The 21,875-nt window shown below is 39.2% G+C and overlaps 1 protein-coding gene across 1 annotated transcript in view; it reads left to right on the forward strand.

Moving 5' to 3' along the window:
* HAS2 (hyaluronan synthase 2) overlaps positions 1–18,679 on the forward strand; it is a 29,725-nt gene extending 11,046 nt beyond the window's left edge. The window contains exons 2-4 of the mRNA XM_037166752.2: positions 849–1,475; positions 14,520–14,621; positions 15,897–18,679. Coding sequence (XP_037022647.1) covers positions 849–1,475; positions 14,520–14,621; positions 15,897–16,826 — 1,659 coding nt within the window. The 3' untranslated portion in view covers positions 16,827–18,679. The remainder of the gene's footprint in view (positions 1–848; positions 1,476–14,519; positions 14,622–15,896) is intronic.
* Positions 18,680–21,875: the final 3,196 nt, after the last annotated feature.

Genomic DNA, 21,875 nt, shown 5'->3' on the forward strand with positions numbered 1-21,875 from the left:
TTTACGGTTTATTTCTGCAAACATTTATTGTGTGCTTACTGTTACTGTGTCCCAATAAGTTTCCTGATCCCCATTTGGTGTTAGCGATGACGGATGGAAGAGCCATCTGAACAAAAGAATGCAGTGTCAGAGTCACAGGGGCTTTGACAGATGTGTGTCAATAGAGCTTTTGGAAATAATTGAGTGTAAACCCCATCATTTAACAAATCAAAAACAAAACAAAAAAACTGAGGCCCAGAGAGGCAGAGGGACCCTCTGAAGGTGGTTGCACAACCAGTTGATGGAAGGGCTAGCACTGGAATCCAGGTAGGCATCCTCATCTGCAACCTCAGCCGGCTGCACAGAAAGGCTCTGAGCTGAGGAAATTGCAGTGGAGATGAGATGAAATGGCACGCGAGCAATTTAGCCAATTGTCTTCTGGATTTGTTGCTGGGTCAGTATTGGAGAAGGAGAGAACATAGTGTGGGAAGCAAGATTTTCCTTGCTTGCTAGGAAATTTAGGTTCCACACCTAGTTATGACCACGGAGGTAGGGTGCAACCCTTAGACAAATGATCCAACACACTAAAAATAATGCTTCCATCTATTTGTTCAACATGTGGTTTTCAATAGTGCAGTGCACCATCATGCTGTCTGATCTTGAAGCAGCCCCCTGAGGTGTCATAGAAGGACATCCTTCTACTCCCATTCTGCAGGTGAGCAGACTGAGATGCAGGAAGTCACAGAGCTAGCTAGACACTCAGGGTTAGGACTCCCCGAATGCTCTAAGTCCAATGCTCAACACATAATACCATGTATATAACAGGTGCATGAGTCATTAACCAAGAGTATTTTCTGATTACATTACAGATGCATTGTGAGAGGTTTCTATGTATCCTGAGAATAATTGGAACCACACTTTTTGGAGTCTCTCTCCTCCTTGGAATCACAGCTGCTTATATTGTTGGCTACCAGTTTATCCAAACAGATAATTACTACTTCTCTTTTGGACTGTATGGTGCCTTTTTAGCATCACACCTCATCATCCAAAGCCTATTTGCCTTTTTGGAGCACCGAAAAATGAAAAAATCCCTAGAAACCCCCATTAAATTGAACAAGACTGTTGCTCTTTGCATCGCTGCGTATCAAGAAGATCCAGACTACTTACGGAAATGTTTGCAATCTGTGAAAAGGCTCACCTACCCTGGGATTAAAGTCGTCATGGTCATAGATGGGAACTCGGAAGATGATCTTTACATGATGGACATCTTCAGCGAAGTCATGGGCAGGGACAAATCAGCCACTTACATCTGGAAGAACAACTTTCACCAGAAGGGGCCCGGGGAGACGGAGGAGTCACATAAAGAAAGCTCCCAACATGTCACCCAGTTGGTCTTGTCCAACAAAAGTATTTGCATCATGCAAAAATGGGGTGGAAAAAGAGAAGTCATGTACACGGCCTTCAGAGCGCTGGGACGAAGTGTGGATTATGTGCAGGTAGGTTTCCAAATCCCTGCCAGGGCAAACATACATTCAAATAAAGCAGCTTTTGTATCTCCAGTCATATGCTTATAGCCCATCCTTGTCGTTTCTGAACACAGTGCCTCTTTCAGTTCATTGGAAAACAGCATGACTGTTGAAAGCACATTTTGAAAAAGAAAAAAAAATCTTGTAAAACTGTTAAGACTATCTATGAAAATGCTTAACTTGTGCAATGCTGTTGGTTGGAAACCAGGATGATTTTGAACAGGAGACCCTTCCTTCTTTTCTCTCTCTCCTTCCCTTCTCTGCCCCCTTTGGTTCTGCCAAGTCAAATCCAACGTCATTTCCCACACTCTTAAAATCCTCCAGCCTTGTAAGGAAATAGTGTCTGCTGAGCAGAGGGTCTTGGGGAAAAAAATCAGGCCCTGAGGAAGGCTATAAAAGGGTTTTCACAGAGACCTGGGTGATGAGGACAATTTCGACTGAAGGGTAAGCAATTCAAAACTGAGACAGAGAGAAAGAAATATGAAAAAGGGAGGAAAAAAAACCTTCCCAGAGCAAAACCAAAGTAATGTTTATTTCACTCCCCAAACAGCATTACCTCACTCACTGCAACTTGACCTTTGAAAGCATTTGTGATGGTGTTTGCTTGCATGAAAATTAGACAGGGCTGTGTCTCGTTAATTTCCTGACTGCTCACTCTAGGCTTCCTTTTTTTCCATTCTTATGGAAGCTTTGTTCTTTAGGGTGTGAGTTAGGGTCCCTGTGCATGTTTTAGGTGTAGTTTTCTGCGGAAACTTCAGTTAGATGTGGGTGATGATGATTTCAAGAAGGGAAGCATGTCTCAGGTTTAAGAAATGCTGGGACTATTTCCCTTTTCACTGAAAAGTATAATCCTGGGTTTCAGAAGACCCGTCTTCTAAATACCTTGTGGTCTTTATTGCCACAAAGCCATGCCTAGTGGGTCACTCTGTAACAGAATTGGATTGGCAAGGGCAGCGGCGTTAGCCTCGGTTGACTGAGGTGCTAATCCACAAAGCAGTGGCTGGATGACCCCAGCAGGGACGTTGCTGCTGAGCCTAATTTTTGGGGGTAGAATAAGCCAGTCTCACAAGGAAATGATTTCAAAGCATAACTAAAGTGTACAAAAGTTATAAAGGTAGCAGGCATTGTTAAGGATGATATTGTTAATATTATGAAGCTTCCTGTTATTATTTATTATAGAGTCCTGTAGTCCTTCCTTAAACATTATAGTACCTGCCAGTTGCTATGACTGTTAATTTTGCTTAATATCTGAAGAGTTCTCAGGCATTTCTTCCATTGATACCAGTTTACATATTGATCTCTCTTTTGGGGAGTTAACAGAGTTTCATCCCCAAGTTTGCCCTAGTCTCTAGAAGTTTGACAATTTACCTGTTTACATACTGCAACTTCGGGCCCAGATGAGGCCTGAAATGACCCATTTCAAGGAAGAGATGACTGGGGAACTTGTATAGGATTTGAAAAATGATGCTCCGGGCCTCAAATGAGAAAACATCTGTCAACATTTTGCTTTTAATTATAGTTAAAAACAATTGCTATACTTGTCATTTCTAATCAACACATGATTGTGTGGGTTTTCTTCTTTTTTTTAAGCCTGCCCCTCCCAAACCCCCTTTTCCCATCATTCTTGTTTTGAATTTTGTTTGTATCCTTGACAACCTGACATTGAGCCTGTCCAGGAAAAAAATAATAAAAAATATAAAATCTTGGAGCAGGCTTGCTCCTAGGACCCTAATCCGGCTGGAAGACTTTTCCTTCTTTCAGGCTGAGGCCTCTGGAGAGACTGGCTGAGCAGCAGCTGGTAACTGGGCCCTGCATCCTATTGGTCCATTCCAAAGTACTCAGAGATTATTGGCCCATTCCAAACCACTCAAAAGGGTAAACTCCGCCCCCCCCCAAACTTGTGGCACTCTGAAAGCAGGTAATTCGTCCTGTCATCCCTTATCACACCCCTGATATTTAATCATGTGTGCCCTATAAAAATGAAAATGTCAATAAGGTTCAAACTAATACACTATCACCTAACACTTTCACTGACCCAGGGTCTGAGAGTTGCAGAGGAGAAGCCACAGAAAGACAAAGGAGAAAGGGGGTGGAGGGTGCTGGCAGTTATGTTACTTCATTACAAGTGAGTTTAGGTTGATTAGGGAAGGAAGGAAGCAAGCAACCTTCAGGTGCTGCTAATACATAAGTGAAAATGAGGGCTGGGGAAGATGCTGACCATCTGTTCACATACTTGCTAACCTGGCTGGAGAACACTGCTTAACTGTCCAGAGAAGTGGCCAAATGGTTGGTTTCCAGCTGCAGCTGGGTCTTTGTCACTGGTCAGCATTCTTTACTTGTTCTTGAATAGATAGCTGTGTTTCTTATTGCTCTCATAACCTATTATTTCATACCTTCACCACTCTCCCAGCTCCCTACCCAAAAACTCCTCCCTGCTTAACTACTAACAGATGATCTTGCCTCCCACGAAAGAGAAAAGCCAAAGTAGTACGCCCTGAAGACCTCTTTACTCTCTCCTGCTTTCAGGTTCCAGGATACCCAGGCTCACTTCCTACCTCCAGGTTCACCTTTCTGCCTATACTCCTGGGCTCTGGGGGTCAGCTCCCTCTGGTCTCCTCCAGAACAGTCTTTATATCAGTTACCACCTCTCTGTCAGCTTTTGACTTGACTCCTCTCTGACAACGGTCTCAGCCTTAATCCACTCAAATAATTAATGCTGACATGGAATAGGGAGGGAAGTTTAATCTAGGAGAAGCCAGTGTGTTAAATTTGTCTAGGACACTAGTGGCTGCTTTCAGATATGGAGAAAGGCAGAGGACATAGAGAAAGGCACAAAGTAAAAAAGAAGATGAAGGAAATAAGAAAGAAAATGAGGAAGGTTTTAAAAAAAAATTTCTTTTTGAATCCAAGTATTTTCTGGGGAACCTATCTTTTTCAAAATAGGACAGATTCTTTTTTAAAGTATATTTTATTGATTATGCTATTACAGTTGTCCTATTTTTCCCCTCCCCCCCTTTATTCCCCTCTGCGTGGTACCCTGCCCCCACCATTATTTTCTTATCTTAGTTCATGTCCGTGGGTTGTACATGTAAGTTCTTTGGCTTCTCCCATTTCCCATACTGTTCTTACCACCCCCCAATCTATTTTGTACCTACCATTTATGCTTCTTATTCCCTGTACATTTTCCCTTCTTCTCCACTCTTCTCCTCCCTGCCGATAACCCTCCATGTGATCTCCACTTCTGTGATTCTCTTCCTATCCTAGTTGTTTACTTAGTTTGTTTTTGTTTTTTTTTAGGTTCAGTTGTTGCTAGTAGTGAGTTTGTTGTCATTTTACTGTTTTGATCGTCTTTTTCATGTAGTAAGGGCTTGGTAATGATAAATTTTTTTAACTTGACCTTATCTGGAAAGTACTTTTATCTGCCCTCCCATTCTAAAAGATTTCTCTGTGCAGCAAAGCTATCATAGATGTAGGACCTTGCCTTCCATGACTTTGAATAGTTCTTTCCAGCCCCTTCTTGCCTGCAATGTTTCTTTTGAGAAATCAGTTGATAGTCTTATGGGCACTCCTCAAAGTAGGACAGATTCTGATCTGTCTGTACATGGCTTAAAAAAGGGTAAACCCCTTTTGTAGGGCAAAAGTCTGCTTTACCTTTTCAAAATAGGATTTATATCAACTTTTTGTTTACCAAAGTAATACATACTTATGGTAGTGTTTTTAAAAAATATAGAAAAGCACAATGAACAGAGTTAAAATAATCTGTAACAAATGCATGTACCATAAATTATCACATTTAATTCTTTCTGGTATATACCTTTCTATTTTCCCCTTATTTTTGAAACAGTTTTGGGGTTACATTATATTTATCCTTTGGGTTTTTAAAAAATAATTTCAAAAGACTTAAGTATCCTTTGATATCTTGATTATATCATTGCTTTATCCACCTTACTTCTTAATTACCAGACATGAATAAGTCGCCACTATGTTATGTGAAAAAGGAAAAAAACAATATCCCCTGGTGTGTGCATAAGGGATTCTGCAGGTAGAAAATATACAAGTACGAACATTTTTTAAAGGGGAGAATACGGGAGGCAATTTTATTAATTTAATTCGGTAGTATCCTAGGTATCCAAGATCTAAATCATTCCTGCTGGTGGAGGTGACCCTCATTATTCATGGGTTCTGTATTTGTAAATTATGCTACTCACTAATATATACTTGTGACCCCCAAATCAGTACTGTGGTCACTTGCAGACACGAAGAGTGACAAGAAATTTGTTTCACTCAGTGGGCATGTCCCCAGCTGAGGTCAAACAAGACCATGCTTTGCCTTCTTGTTTTAGCTTTTATACCATAAACAATGAACTTCTTCATAGTGTATTTAATATCACATTTTCCACATTCTTGTGCTTTTTTCCTTCGGTGAGGTAGCTGTTTAAAATGACTTCAAGTGTAGTGCTGAAGGGCTGTCTAGTATTAATTATTAAGAGCAAGACGGCTGTGATTGCTGTATGGAGAAAATGTTTGTTCAACCAGCTTTGTTTAGACATGAGTTTTCGTGCTGCTGGCCATGAATTCAACATTAATGACTCACGGTGTATTTGAAAACAAAACAAAACAAAACAAGGTCAGGTATTGATCAGTAGACAAAAGTGTTGTGACCGGAAGCTTGGAGGAACCTAACCCTATATTTCTGCTAGAAGCAATTTTTGGTATTCACTAATTTGGTGTTTAAGGAAACTGTAGAACATCAACTACCATGAGAATTCACTGTATATATAGTACTTGATTGATTTCTGTTTGGTATAGGAAGCCTAAGCACCTGAAATACTCTGAGGGCCAATGTTAGGAATGTTACATGTCTCTTTGTACCCTTCATTTTAGAGGATAAGATTAATAGCACCCTGAAGAAGAAATGGAGAAGTGTGAATTCTCGACTCAACTCTGTTCCTTTGCTATGCGCCTCAGTTGCTAGAACAGATGCTGTCTGGGACAGCTCCCATGCTCTGGACTCTCATGTAGTGCTGTTGAATTTCTCTGACATTTTAGTCTCTCTTTACAACATACCTAGACTTTGCTGCAAAATTGTGATCAAAAGAAAGCAAAAAGGGAGGGGTATCAGGATTTTTTAAATTTATCAATCAGTACTATGTTTCTCTCTTTAATCTTCCTTCCCCCACCCACACTAGGTTCTTGAATATAAACCATTATGGGATTTCCTGATTCTTTTCTTTAGAATATGAATTCCTATCATTTGGAATAAGGATGGCTTAAGCCTTAGAGTTGACAACATTTGGTTTCTCACTTTTCCAGCTGGCTTGTCCCTTTTCTTTTTGCCTTTTTTAACTTTCACTAATGTTTAAAGCCCCACTAAAGCCTCACTTAAAAGGAAATGAGAATAACCAAATGGCTCCTTTTTTAACCTTAATGTTTTGAAGACACTCTAGGTTGACCAAAGTTAAGAACTATTTTCTGTCAGTTAGGGTAATTCATTCTACTATGTGTCCAGGGTCTACCCTTTGCTACATGATGAAATTTCACACATTGTACCCAAAAGGTACATTCCAGGCTCTAAATCAGTTACAGTGTCCTCTACTTTTGCCATTTCTTCTCCCTATAAAACAACCCAATCCAAGGACTTTTACATTCACTGATCAGGAACTCAACTTGCTTAATTTATGTTTATCAGGTATTGGACTTGACATTGGTTTCCTGCAGAGTAACAGCTTTTTTTTTTTTTTTTTTAAACAGTGATAGTAAGGAAGACCCCTTCTCTCATTGGACCAGTGTCTTTATTTAGTTTGTGACTCTGGTTTTGGTTTATCCCTTTTTAGTATATAACTTCCTTTCATTGAACATTTACTATAAGCTAGCCATAAGTGCTTTACATACATTATTTAATTAGCTTACCTTATACCATTATGAGGTAGATATGATCCTCTATTTTTCACCTGAGGGATGGAGACTTAGGGTGGTAAAGGAGTCTAAGGTCAAGAAGCTAGTTCAAGTTTGTATAACTGGTAAATGATGAATTGGGACTTAGATCTGTTTGATTCCAACATTTGTGTAGTGTTTTCTTTTCAGTAGTGTTCGCTCTGGTATGATACTATTAGCAGTTCAAGACTGGTACCATCTTGTTTGCTAGTAAATAACTACGCCTGAGTTTTTGTTCTGGTTTATCCCTTTTGCTAGAGGAAACTGGGTGGGGGGAGCAAAAGATATGTAAGAGGAGCTTTCTGTTTACTTTATGGGAAGCTGGGTAGCGGGAATCAAGATCAAGAGTAAATTCCACACACTAGCAAAAAATTGTCTCATTGGGTCAAGGTTAAGATGAAGGGTCAAATTTAAGAAAGGGTTGAAGCTTACAAGCAGGCAAAGGGTGAAGGCAGTAGCAACAGATGAGGTTGTTTTCTGATTTATTTTCAACCTGTTTCTTCATCAAAAGCAGCCAGAGCAGTTAAGATTTATTCTTGCTGCCCTGGCTGGTGTAGCTCAGTGGATTGAGTGTGGGTCTGTGAACTAGAAAATCATGGTTCGATTCCCAATCAGGGCACATGCCTGGGTTGCAGTCCAGTTCCCAGGAGGGGATGCATGAGAGGCAACCATACATTGATATTTCTTTTCCTCTCTCCTTTCCCCTCTAAAGAGAAATAAATAGCATCTTTAAAATTATTTTTTTAAAGTTTTAAAATAGATTTCTTCTTGCTACATAGGTCTCAATGCTGTTTGGAGTGGAGAAAGAGCAAAGGCACATTAGAAAAAATTAAAACATGAAGACTAGGCATTTTAGACTTAGGTTAAGAAGCTTGTAGACTAAGCAATATTTCTAGATGAGACTTATTTAAATTACAGATAGGTAGATTAAGGACTTACAGTCTAATAACATATGTAACAACTATAGACTCATAGTCTATAATTATCATAGATAATTCCAAACACATGAGATTCTTGATATGTAATCAATCCCCAAGTTCCTTTTAGAGATTTCTCTCTACTGAGCTACTTGTTTGGGGTAAGGGTCCTCATGACTCTAGGTATCGGTTTACTCAGGGAATATAAAAATTTAAAGATCATTACTTAATACTAATGGCATACTTCTACAGTCCTTTGTAATTTACAAACTACTTTTATATAGGCTGTGTCTCATCTGGTATCACAATGATGGTAAATGGCTTGTTCATGGTCACAGAAGTGAGATACAGGACTCAGGACTTAACTAAAGCTTCTTGAAGCTTCCCTTAACCGAGAGCATTTGTTCTTTAAAAGTAGCATTTTTGCTAAACAAAAACTAACTTATTAATGTTGTATACTTTTTATGCAGTTATAGTTATTTATAACATGGAGATGAAGGCAACCTTTAAAAAACTACTAGAATTCAAATTGGGACTTAGAACACACTTGATCTCAACTTATTATTCTTTATTTTTATTTTAGGAAAGAGAACCCTCCCTCTGCAACCAATTATTTCGGTCCCAAGGCAAACTGTGCTTGTAAAGGCCTGGCAGTTAAATATTAGGCTTGGTAGGCCATGTGGTCTCTGTTGCAACTATTCAGCTTTGCTGTTTGTATGTGAAAGCAGCCGTAGATAATATAAAAATGAACAAGCATGCATGCCTGGGTTCCAATAAAACTTTATTTATGGATGTGGAAATTTGACTTTCATGTAATTTCCATGGGTTAGAATTTCTTTTTGAATTTTCAAATATTTAAAAATGTAAAAACCATTTTTAGCCCACAGGCCTTATCCAAACAGGTGGCAGGCTGGACTTGGCCTACACACTTTAGCTTGCCACCCAGTTCTAGATAGGAAAGGGGGGGGAGAGTTTGACTTTTGGGTAGGATAGTAAAGGAAGAAGAGAGATGGCTTCATACTTGATATACTTTTAGAGAGAGAGGAGGGGAGGGAAAGAAACATACATTTCCTCTTGCTTATCCCCAACCAGGGACTTGGCCCACAACCCAGGCAATGTGCCAAGATACCGAATTGAACCTGTGACCTTTTGGGTTGCAGGATGACTCCCAATCCACTGAGCTACACCAGTTAGGACATCTCATGCACTTTAGGTGATGATTTTGTGGTTAAAAATGAGGTGGCTGGGTCCTTGCAATAATGTCTTTTTGTCTTGAGGTTTTCAACTCATTTTAGTCAAAATTCAATGGCTGCGCCCCACTTCAGTATCTCCTAGTGAGAAATCATGTGGTTGAGACAAATTACATAGATGCATTCGGTGTGGACAGAAAGACGCTCTGATTTGTGCTCTAATAGTTTCCGGTGTTTTCTCTGTGAGGTTAAGCTCTGTGTGAACTGGGGTCTGTCCTCCCCCACACCTTCTATCTAGCCTAGAGCTAAACAGCCCACCGACATTAATGAAATTGCATACTTGTTTTAAATTAGTGAGGAGACAGCTGGAAATCCTGTTCTTACTATACTGACTACACTCTTCCTACACTAAAACTATAAATACTATTAGGTCTAAGAGCAATACAGGCTGTTACAGACTGTCACAGACGGTGGCTTTCTAATTGGCATTCTATCACCCAATAACATCCCAAAACTGAACTTCTTAAAGCTACTATAACAAACCCCTTTCCAAGGCATTTCTGAGAGCTTTCCCTTTCAACACAGTTAAACTTACCATACAAACAGTCTCTGAGGACTCCTGGCATTTTGCTCTTGGAAACTGGGGGTGGGGAGGGCCAATTTAAATATGCAGAGCCTCAAGTTGGGTTCAAGTTTAGTCATTTCAAAGGGGTAGCAGCCTTGGTCTGCTTAGGCTCACAAGCAGGCGGAGTTACTTGAACATTAATTCTGGATTGCCCCCTTCCTGTTGTTTTTAGTCTTATTTTAGCTTTCTGGTTTTACCTTTCCCAGCTTGAGTCAATAGAGGGGGGTGTGGCCCTAAACTCAGGATCTTGGAGTCTAAAGGTGGATTGGACTTCTGCCTCCACTCTCTCCACCCTCCCTACTGGCCCGCCCTCCTTGTAGCCACATACAAACCAGTGATAGACAAGGCATTGCAGAGGAGGATCATTGCCTTGGAGGAATTTGTTTAGGCTTCTGGGGCTTGGGATGATTGGCTACAAATCCAAATGTTAGTAAAATCCTGTTTTTCTGCAACGAAAAATTAATGCCTAGCTGCTGACTGAAATTTTTTTCCTTCTAAAGTAAGTGAGACCATGCTGGATTGACTGACTGAATGAATGAATGGTTTTTATTAAGAAATGGATTCTTCTAAATAAGTTAAATGAAATAAAAAGTTTCAGAATTTAACCCTAAAATTCACTGTACTTAGTTAAATCCAATGAAGTGATAAGTTCATTTTTTAGCACTGGATTCCCCCATGTGCTCCAATAATACATTTAAATTACTTTCATCAAGATTCTTAATATTATCTTCAGAAAAGTAGCTATTAGTAAAATTGACACATTTTTTTAAATGTTGAGATTCCTTAGCTAGATTATAGTTTTGTTGTTTGAAACTGATACGTTAGGTCCCTATTATTTGTATGAAGTAGTTTGGAGAACTGTAAAGATAGTTAAATTTGATATGAATAAATTCATTTTGAGTAAACAAATTCAGAATAGCCAGACTCGATGGCAAAATAGTTTTCCCAATTTTTCCCCTTTACCCCCCCTCTACCCTGTTCCCCCAACCCTCTAGCATTCCCCCCCTTAGTTCATGTCCACGGGTTGCACATACAAGTTCTTTTGAGTCCTGTTTCCTATACCATTTTTTTATCTTTCCCCATGTATTTTATGCTTAGTAAATTATGCTTCTTCCTCCCTGTACCTTTTCCCTCCTCTTCCTCCCTTCCCCCTCCCCCACTGAACCCTTTGTGATTTCCACTTCTCCGATTCTGTTCCTGTTCTGGCCGTTTGCCTAGTTTCTGTTTTTGTTGTTTTATTTTCTTTTAGGTTCATTTGTTGATAAATATGAGTTCATTGTCATTTTATTGTTCATATCTTTTTTCTTAGATAAGTCCCTTTAACCTTTCATATAGTAAGGGCTTGGTGATGATGAACTCCTTTGACCTTATCTGGAAAGCACTTAATCTGCCCTTCCATTCTAAATGAAAGCTTTGCTGGATAGAGTAATCTTGTGTGTAGGTCCTTGCCTATAAAGTTTCTTTTGAGAAATCATCTGATAGCCTTATGGAAACTCCTTTGTAGGCAAGTGTTTTCTCTTGCTGCTCTTAAGATTTTCTCTTTGTCTTTATTATCTTGGGTAACTTACTGATGCTGTGCCTTGGTGTGTTCCTATTTGGGACCAACTTCTTTGGAACTCTGGGTTTCCTGGACTTCCTGAAAGTTTCTATTTACTTCGCCAGATTGGGGAAGTTTTCCTTCATTATTTGTTCAAATAAGTTTTCAATTTCTTGCTGTTGCTCTTCTCCTTCTGGCACCCCTGTAATTCAAATATTGGATCGTTTCAGGTTGTCCCAGAGAGTCCTCAGCCTCTCTTCATTTTTTTGGATTCTTGTTTCTTTGTTCTGATCCAGTTGGATGTTTATTTCTTCCTTGTTTTCCAAATTGTTGCTCTGAATCCTGGTTTCCTTCTTGACACTGTTGGTTTCTTGAATATTTTGCTTTATTTCATTTTGGGTATCTTGCATTTTTTGGCCAAGTTGAATCAGTTCTGTGGGCATTTTAATTACCAGGGCTTTAAATTCTCCATCAATTAGGTTGGCAATGTCCTTCTGAGGGTTTTTTTTTTTGTTTTGTTTAAGATTTTTAAAAATTTATTTATCTTTAGAGGGGAAGGGAAAGAGAGAGGGAGAGAAATATCTGTGTAGTTGCCTCTCATGTGTCCCCTGCTGGGAACTGGTCTGCAACCAAGGCATGTGCCCTGACTTGGAATTGAACTGCAATCCTCTGGTTCGAAGGCCCGCGCTCAATCCACTGAGCTACACCAGCCAGGGCTAATTCTGAGGTTCTGCCGTGTTCTTTCATTTGGGCCATATTTCTTTGTCTTGGTACACCTGGTAAATTGTAAGGGGCAGGGCCATGGGTATTCACCCAGGCAGGGCAACCCTCTTTGCTGTGCTGCCTGTTGGGGAGGGTCCAGAGAGGAAGCAATGCAGCTCACCTGCTTGTCTCTAGTGCACTTTCCAACAGACTCGAGTCAGACTGGAAGTTATCTTCCACTGAAGCAACCCCAGCCTTAGCCCACAGTCAGCTCTGAATCTCACTTTTCCCTTTAAGTCAGTCCCTCATGCAGCTCCACTGAGCTTGTCAGTCAGCCCCGCCCCTCAGCTACTGGGCATTGGTTTTTTCTGAGTTGCCTGTCCTGTGGGGTCTGCCTTTTACTGGTTTGGTTGTTCTAGTTGATTTTTCTTTTAATTCCTTGGTTGTTGGAGTTCCATGCAGTTTGATTTTCTGGTACTTCTGGTTGTTTATTGATTTTAGATTGGTCGTTATCCCCCTTTTGGTAGTGCGAGGAAGCAAAGGGTTTCTACCTACGCCTCTGTCTTTGGCCAGAACTTTCTTAATTCCTGTGGCTTCTTAGTATCAATCAGGAATAGAGAGGTGGCAGTACTTTGTCTTCTGATTGTCTTTGATGGTGTATTAGATGCTCCATCCACAGGTATAACCCACCTGTGAGACAAGGTAGACTCATTTGCTCTCTAAGAGAGAAGCGACTTAATCTGATTGAGTATGATGGAAAGAGTAAGAAGTAGCCCAACTCCTCCTTTTTCCTTTCCCTGGAGTGAGCTATTGCCAAGGGTCATCTGTCATACCTTTACAAGGAGCATGCGCTGTATTTGCAGGAGGAGGCTGGCCCCCCTTTCATGCCGTTTACTATCACAGAGAACTCTGTCTTATACCAGCGAACATCATTATGAAGCCCTGCTATTGCACAGATGTAAGGCCTATTATTTATATCCACATAATGGCTCTACAGGTGATATTTTGGTTTCTTAATCCCTTATTCTTTATTTTCCAATTGGTTCAGAAGTCAGGCTGCAAAAAGTACTGTTTATGACCCTGTCTACTTGGGCCTCCCACAAGAATGTCTGTTGGGTCCACAGGCCTATGCTAATCCGAATAATCTTCTTAAAGTCATAGTATTTTTTTTTCTTTTTTGATCCATATAAGGATTGTTTGTAAGAACAATTAGCAATTCTAAAATGGATTAAGATAATTTACATCTGCTTTTATATACAAAAGGCTAGGTGACTACTGATACTCTAAAATATAAAGTGGTCTGAACATCTTGCTAGTTCCCTTTTTGGTGCAATGTCATCTGCTCAGGTCATTCACGTGTTGCTTCAGCGTGCACCCAGCTGTAGGAGGGTTTTCTGTCTTTTATCCATCATATTAAAATGGGGGGGACTGTTCAGTGTGCCTCCCTTTTAATACTGTCACAGGGGTGTTCCTAGCATCATTCCCACCTGAGGGACAAGTCGCCTAAAAGCCTTATTTAAGGCAATTGAAAAAGAAAAACATCTAGAGTAAAACCCAAGATATTTTGTAAGTCCTGGAAAACTGGGATGTTACTTGGGTTGTTACCAAAATTGGGACCATCCTTGGCAAATTGGGACAAGCTGGTCACCCTCCCTGTAAGACACCTAGCACATCACTTCAACTGTTTTATCCAGCACTGTCATCAATTTAAGTATTGAACTTGGTGGAAAACAAGCTCTTTGCATTGGCCATGGTGAAACAACTTCTCATTCCTGTGATGCTGAATCACTTATTGAGGCCTTGTGGCAAGAAGGCTGAAGATGTAATATACTGGGTCCAGCAGAAGTAACGCCTGTGTGAGTGTGGTTGGTGGGGTAATGATATGGGTGTGATCATTTATGGTTTTGATCTGGACATTCCACCTAAGATGCCATATGGTGTGCTTGAGTGTGATAGTATTATGTTATAAAATTGCGTGCTTATGATTTTGTACTAAAAGATTTTGTAATAAATCAGGGGCATTATTTGTGCTGGGCCCTGTGTGCGTTCGGTAAAGAAAAGGGGAAAAGTTTTCCCCTTTTCTTTAATCACTCATTTTCTTCTTTACAGGTGTGTGATTCAGACACCATGCTTGACCCAGCCTCTTCTGTGGAGATGGTGAAAGTTTTAGAAGAAGACCCCATGGTTGGGGGTGTTGGGGGAGATGTCCAGGTGTGTATGGCTTTACTTTTGCCCAAGTCACTTTAGGAGTGCCAGGTATCACACATTAGAATGTGCTTTGGAGCCAGCTTACTGCCTCTTTTTTTTCTAATTGCAAAGAAATTAGAATTTCTTTGATTAATCCTGGGGTATAATCCATGTCTGTAGTGGCTGATAAGTTATGTTCTTGAGCCATAACTTAACATTCTGGTAAAATCTGTTGTTGCAATTCACTTAGTTGCAAATAAACTGAAGTATAGCAGGAAGGGGATTTTCTTCCGCATACCTATGTCTTTGAAAGCTGACCAATATGTGGTTGATCAAATCTGAACTAGAAAACGAAGAAAGAAAAGAAACAGCAACTTACATTTATATTTGTGAGAAAGGCAAAGGAATAATTACTAATATAAGTGGGTTTTCTGATTATTAATTTTTTACAAATTATTTAATCAGTAAAATTAATTTGCTATTAGTGGAGAAACAATTTGTGAAACAAATATTGGAATGGGAAAATATGCAAAAATTGTGAAGATTAAAATGAGTTCTTTGCAAATGTGAAATTAGGTTTTAGCAAAATGTGAATGAAAAGCACGTGAAATTTTACTTTAGCTATTGTGTTGCTGTAAGACTATTTTGTATTTTCATGGCGATAGTGAAGATAAAGTAAATGCATTACCATGGGCAAAAAATACCTGGGGGGTAAAAAGGAAGCATGCAAAATGCAGATGGACACAGAACAAAATTGTGGCAGAGGGGAGAATTTAGAAATAGTGCCAAGAAAAAGCTGATAATTTTGAATAGCCTTTACACAGAGCATTGTTGCAGGATTCAAGATGTGGAGGGAGGCCAAAGCAAACCCTTTTATCACTGGCATTGCAAAATAGTAGGAAAGAGAAGGAAAATTTTGTAGCCAAGGATTGGATGAGTTGGAAATTAACCAGGATAGGAGGCAATAGGACTTAAAAACCTTCAAATCCTAGACGGCAGAAAACTGCCTGGAAGAAGAATTTAGGGACTGGGAACTAAAGCCAAAAAAAAGAGAGAATCTTAATATTATAATATGAACAAAAAGCAGAGCGAAAAGAAAGATCCTACACATGCTCACAACTTCTCCGATTAATTAATAATACAGAATCAGAGTGAAAAAATAGTCAAGTCAAAAAAGGGAAGGAAGCCAAAACAGAAACACAAAATAACAAACCTTGCTCTATTTACTAACCTCAGGATGGTAGGATTTTGTTGGTATTTTTAACCAAGGCTTACCTTTTATTTTTTTTCTTTTTGCAGATTTTAAACAAGTATGATTCCTGGATCTCCTTCCTCAGCAGTGTGAGATACTGGATGGCTTTTAACATAGAAAGGGCCTGTCAGTCTTATTTTGGGTGTGTCCAGTGCATTAGTGGACCTCTGGGAATGTACAGGAACTCCTTGCTGCATGAATTTGTGGAAGACTGGTACAATCAGGAATTTATGGGCAGCCAGTGCAGTTTCGGTGATGACCGGCATCTTACGAACCGAGTGCTGAGTCTGGGCTATTTAACAAAATACACAGCTCGATCCAAGTGCCTTACGGAAACACCTGTAGAATATCTCAGATGGTTAAACCAGCAGACACGCTGGAGCAAGTCGTATTTCCGAGAGTGGCTGTACAATGCCATGTGGTTTCATAAACATCACTTGTGGATGACCTACGAAGCGGTTATCACTGGATTCTTCCCTTTCTTTCTTATTGCCACAGTAATCCAGCTCTTCTACCGCGGCAAAATTTGGAACATCCTCCTCTTCTTGTTAACTGTCCAGTTAGTGGGTCTCATCAAATCATCCTTTGCCAGCTGCCTTAGAGGAAATATCGTCATGGTGTTCATGTCCCTCTACTCAGTGTTGTACATGTCAAGTTTACTTCCCGCCAAGATGTTTGCAATTGCTACGATAAACAAGGCTGGGTGGGGCACATCTGGAAGGAAAACGATTGTTGTTAATTTCATAGGACTCATTCCAGTCTCAGTTTGGTTTACAATCCTCCTGGGTGGTGTGATTTTCACCATTTATAAGGAATCTAAAAAGCCATTCTCAGAATCCAAACAGACAGTCCTGATTGTTGGAACATTGCTCTATGTATGCTATTGGGTTATGCTTTTGACTCTGTACGTGGTTCTCATCAGCAAGTGTGGCAGGCGGAAGAAGGGACAACAGTACGACATGGTGCTTGATGTATAATCTTACATTGTTGGATGTTTGCAACCACACGTGCAGACACAAAACCTTAGTTCCTCTAGGGACTCTCTAGTATTGTGGCATGAGATAATGAATTGCCACCACAGGAGACATATCACTGCTGCTGGGACTTGAACAAAGACATTTCTATGGGTTTTTTAAAATTCTGCCAAAGTAAAATGATACATCAACAAGAAACTCAGATTTAACTTGTTATTTCTATGAAAATGGGAAGACTTCTTTGTTTATGCACTTTTTCCTTTACTGTACATCCACCTAACAGTGTTTGCCCTATATACCTCACTAGCCATGCTTTATGTGGGTTATTGTGGAAGAAAAGGATTTTGGAAACTCAAGGAAAAGTTCTTACAACGTATACAACCTAACTTATGGACTGTGTTGTTAGCTAATTTTTTTTTTTTTAGAAAGACTACCCATTTTCTGTTTCAGACTACCAAATGAAATGCCAAAGGAAATTTTAAAGGCCGTTGGCTATGCTGTAATTTTATATAATTGTACTGTGTTTTAAAATTTTGTATGCCAATTTTTTAAAACAAATTTTGCATATTCTATATTTTACTTCTGCCAAAATACACCTGTTTTCTTCCTTTTAAAAAAAATTAAATAAAATAGGTTCTGAAAAAAAATTCAAACTTATAAAACCTGCCCAAAATGTGAAGCGTGGTTGACTGATGTTGTTCATGATAGAAAGAATAAGTGTTTCTTTCTTCTCTACCTTAACAAATTAAACAGTTTATTTCTGTGAAACGTATTTAAACATCCAATATACTAACTTTCCTTCATTTCTTTTTGTAAAGGCCAATATACCTGTCACATTTCAGGAGTAAAAATACATAATTATGTGTACAAAAAAGTAAATTGAAAGTCAAGGCCAAAGGGTAGAAAAGTGCAATTTTTTTCATAAGAAAAGGGAAAGCTAGTCCTCAAGAAAGCACCGGGCATCCAGCACTGGACAGAACACATTTATCAAAGATGAATAACCGTTGGAGATTCTGGCAGTGTTTTCTCAGGCTGAGGAAAATGAGAAGTAGAAAAAATTATCTGTATAATTTGGATAAATGCAACACAGTTCCTCACATTCCGTTCTGTGGCCTGAATTCACCTGATCCTATTGATATATTGATCCTATCAAAACTGTCTTTCCAGCTTGCCAGTTCACTTTCTGTGTCAGTATGAAGTTCTTATGATCAAGTTGGATCAAGTATGATAAAGAGAAAGCACACAGATTCAAACCGTGTGCTCTTACTTTCTAGTGAGGCTTTTTCCTGAATTCTACAGATAATTCATCTTTTCTGTTGGCCAACATAAATATGTTTACATAGGAGAAATGCTATCAAGGTTTAATAAGTATCAAGAATTGGCACATAAAAAATAATGAGTCAGGTACCTGTAGTCTAGCTAATTTTGCTTCTCCAGATCCTTGGTTATCCAGTCTGACTTGACATGACCCATCTTGCCTTGTAGCTGGTGCTGTGTAGACAGACCTATGTTAAAAACACAGTTGAACACATGAATAGTTGCATAGAAAGTATTGTGAGGAAGCAAAGTCATGTGGAAAAGCCTTCATGTGCTTCCTGCCTTTCTGCTGCTTCATGCAGACATCTCTTGGTCCATCCTAAGAAAAAGCACATTCTACCTTCGGAACACAGCAAGGTACATAACGCTCTGCCACTCCGACTCACTGATTGGACAGCTTGTGGGAAACCGACACCATGCCAATAAATGAGACTAAAACTTGAGTTTGCCTTTTTAACTATTTATGTTCTAAGTTAAACTTTGATAACATTCAAATGTCAAATTCTCTCATTCTTAAAAAAGATTGAATTAATTGCCTGTATTTATTTTAGCAATTATTCAATGTATTTCCAGTATAGGATGTATAGTATAATTAATTTTTTGTAAATAAAATATTTTTGATAAGATTATTGCGTGTTTTTCTAACGGAAGGGGGCATTTCAAACAAAATGTTACCTGATTGTAATGATACAGATTTAAGAATGGGTTTTAGAATAAACAAACATGGTCAAAGATAACAAGTCATCTCATTTTACTATTCATAAAGTAGAAGTCCCCTCAAATTGGTTTGGTTTGCAGATCTAGGGAATCAAAGACTGGCATACCCCTTGTGTGAACTCTTCCCTCTAAAGCTGCCCAAATTTAGACAAATCTGTCATAGTGGGAAAGGGGATTTTCAGAAAGTTTTTATAGCATCATGAATAATACAGTCTTATGAGAGCAATAATTGAATGGCATAAACAGGAGCGTTCCTCATTAAACAATGCTCAGAATGTGGTGTGAGGATATTGGAGAAATGACACATTAAATTATACAACCAATTTTGTACAATAAAATTACAATTTTGTGAAGATAAGTATTTAAACATAGTTATCTATTGGGAATATGGCCAATTGATATTTTGTATACATTACAGTATTTTCCAATTTCCCTGATCATGTGTTGCCTTTGGTAATCAGTGAAAGGACAATAAATACTGCCTTTTTTTTTAACAACAAAAAAGGTGGGTTGGGGCATTTTACCACTTATACCTCAAATTTATCTTATTTTCCAATTTTTATTCCTAAGAATTCTTCATTACCTTGGTACAGTTTCATTATTAAAACTGTAGGCACTGTATAGCCTTGCCTTCAGAAACAGTGATGGGGCGAGTCCCGACAATTCACTGGTGAAGTCAGTCAGTGCCGTATGAGAGGCTGGCGAACTTAAGGAGCTACACTGTCTATTGCAGGCGCTCCCGGCCCTACTGTCACACGACTGACCAGCTCTGTTGCACGAGAGCATCCACAGGCAATATGTGAACAAGCGTATGGCTGTGTTTCAATATGATTTATGAACACTAACATCTGAGTTTCATATAATTTTCACATGTTCTACAATATTCTTTTGATATTTTTCAGTCATTTGAAGGATTTAAAACTATTCTTAGTTCATCAGCATTACCAAAACGGGCGGAGTCAGATCTGGTCCGCAGGCCATCGTTCAATGGCTCCTGCTCTTTAGGCATCTGTTGACTTACTTGGACCACTGTGCACTGACACCTAACATTTGGGCACATGCCCCACCCCAAGTGTTGCCAGAAGCAAACTTTATAGACCATTTATTTCTCTTATCAGTCTCATGGGGTTACATGATTCTTATCACCATTCTACAGGTGAGGAATTCCAGGCTTAGAGACTTGGTATCTTCTGACTATAAAGCTGGAGCATTGTGGTGGTAGAATTTAAGTCTAGGCATTGTGATGTCCGACTTCCCCTTTGACTGGTGCTGTTCAGGATGCTGTCCACTGTCCAGCAGCATCAGTGTCACCTAGGAACTCATTAGAGACACACATTCATGACCCCAGACCCACTGAATTAAAATCTCAGGCTGGGACCAGAAATTGGTGCTTAATAAGATCCCCAGATGACTTTTACTCACTTAAAGTTGCAGAAACAATCCTCTAGTCTAGCATCTTACATTGTTCCCCTCAGACCAAGTATAATTTTTATGGTAGATTTAGAACAATTCAAATATTTGTATTTTCCTATTGAACCTCTCTACTTCTAGAATCATGTATGAATATGGGTAAATAGTTGGTTTTAATTAAGCTTACTGAATACCTGCCATGAACAAGAAATCAAGAGATTTATGTTTTCTCTATGCTCAAAGGGCTTATGACTAAGTAAGAGGGATAAGACAGTTAAAATGGAATAATAGAGTATATAAAGCATCATGAAGGAAGGAATATATGAAATGTTAAAGGGACTTATCTAAGAAAAAGAAGTTAAAGAAACATGAACAGTGAAAGGACAACAAACTCACAGTTATTAACAACCACACCTAAAACGAAAGCAAACTAAAAGGACAGCTAGATCAGGAGTGGAAACATAGAAATGAAGATCTCAAGGAGGGTTAGCAACAGGGGAGTGGGAGGAGGAGATGGGGGGAGAAGGTACAGAAAACAAGTAGCATAGACAGTAGATAGAAAATAGATGGGGGGGCAAGAATAGTATGGGAAATATAGAACCTAAAGGACTTGAGACACATGGACATAAACTAAAGGGGGGTAATGGTGGGGTTGGGGGGGCAGGGTGGAGGGGAATGAAGGGGGGAATAGAACAACTGTAACAGCATAATCAATTCAAAAAAATAAATAAATTTTAAAAAATAAAAAAAAATATTAAAAAAAAAAAAGAAGGAATGAAATGCAGTCAGCTCTGAAAGGTACGCTTTGAGATAGTATGGGTTGGGGTGATTCTTCAAGGATGTAAAACTTAACAAAGAGGTGTGATTTTGATATGTAATCCTTTAGGCAGAGCTAAGAAATTTAATTAAGGTGTGGGCTGTATTTAACAAACAGTTTGGACTTAGCTATAGAATGTACACTTGAAGGTGGATCGTAGACCATAATCCAACGGGGATAAACGCTAGAATGAAGTGTTTAAATTTGACAGGTCATAGCACACACAGATGTTTTTTGAATATGGCACTAACATGACTGTAAAGCCAACTACTTTATGGTGGTTTGGATTTGATCATCTCATAAACAGTGGTATTTGGAAATGTGATTTGGTTCGAATGTTATAACAAACTGGTGTTGTGTTCTTCCAGCACCGACCACTTTCATCACAGTCCCTCCAAATCCACCTCCTGTTCCACATCTTCAGTTACTGAAGGGCATCAGACGCCTTTCAGCTTCTTTAACTTTGCCCTCTAACCACAAGTCACTACAACCATCCAGTTCTTCCTTTGCAATGTCACTCAAATTCATCTCTCGCCCCCATTAATATGTTCTGTATCTCTTACCCGAATTATTAAATTGGGCTCAGAAGAAAAAACTGTGAATAAGTGTTTGCTATGTCATTGCTTCAGGGTGTTAGAAGATTGTGATGATATAAAAGACTTCTATTCTTAGGCAGGTTTAAAGACATTGAATAAATCAGGTTCTTCCCTGCAGAAATTCTCAGAAACGTTCTGATGGGCTTTCTGAATCTGTAAGAGGCACATCCCATTCAGAAATCCATGCATTTAGAC

The sequence above is a fragment of the Artibeus jamaicensis genome, unplaced genomic scaffold, assembly GCF_021234435.1.
Source record: "Artibeus jamaicensis isolate MK-2021 breed Jamaican fruit bat unplaced genomic scaffold, CSHL_Jam_final scaffold_916, whole genome shotgun sequence".
In the NCBI taxonomy this organism is placed as follows: Eukaryota; Metazoa; Chordata; class Mammalia; order Chiroptera; family Phyllostomidae; genus Artibeus; species Artibeus jamaicensis.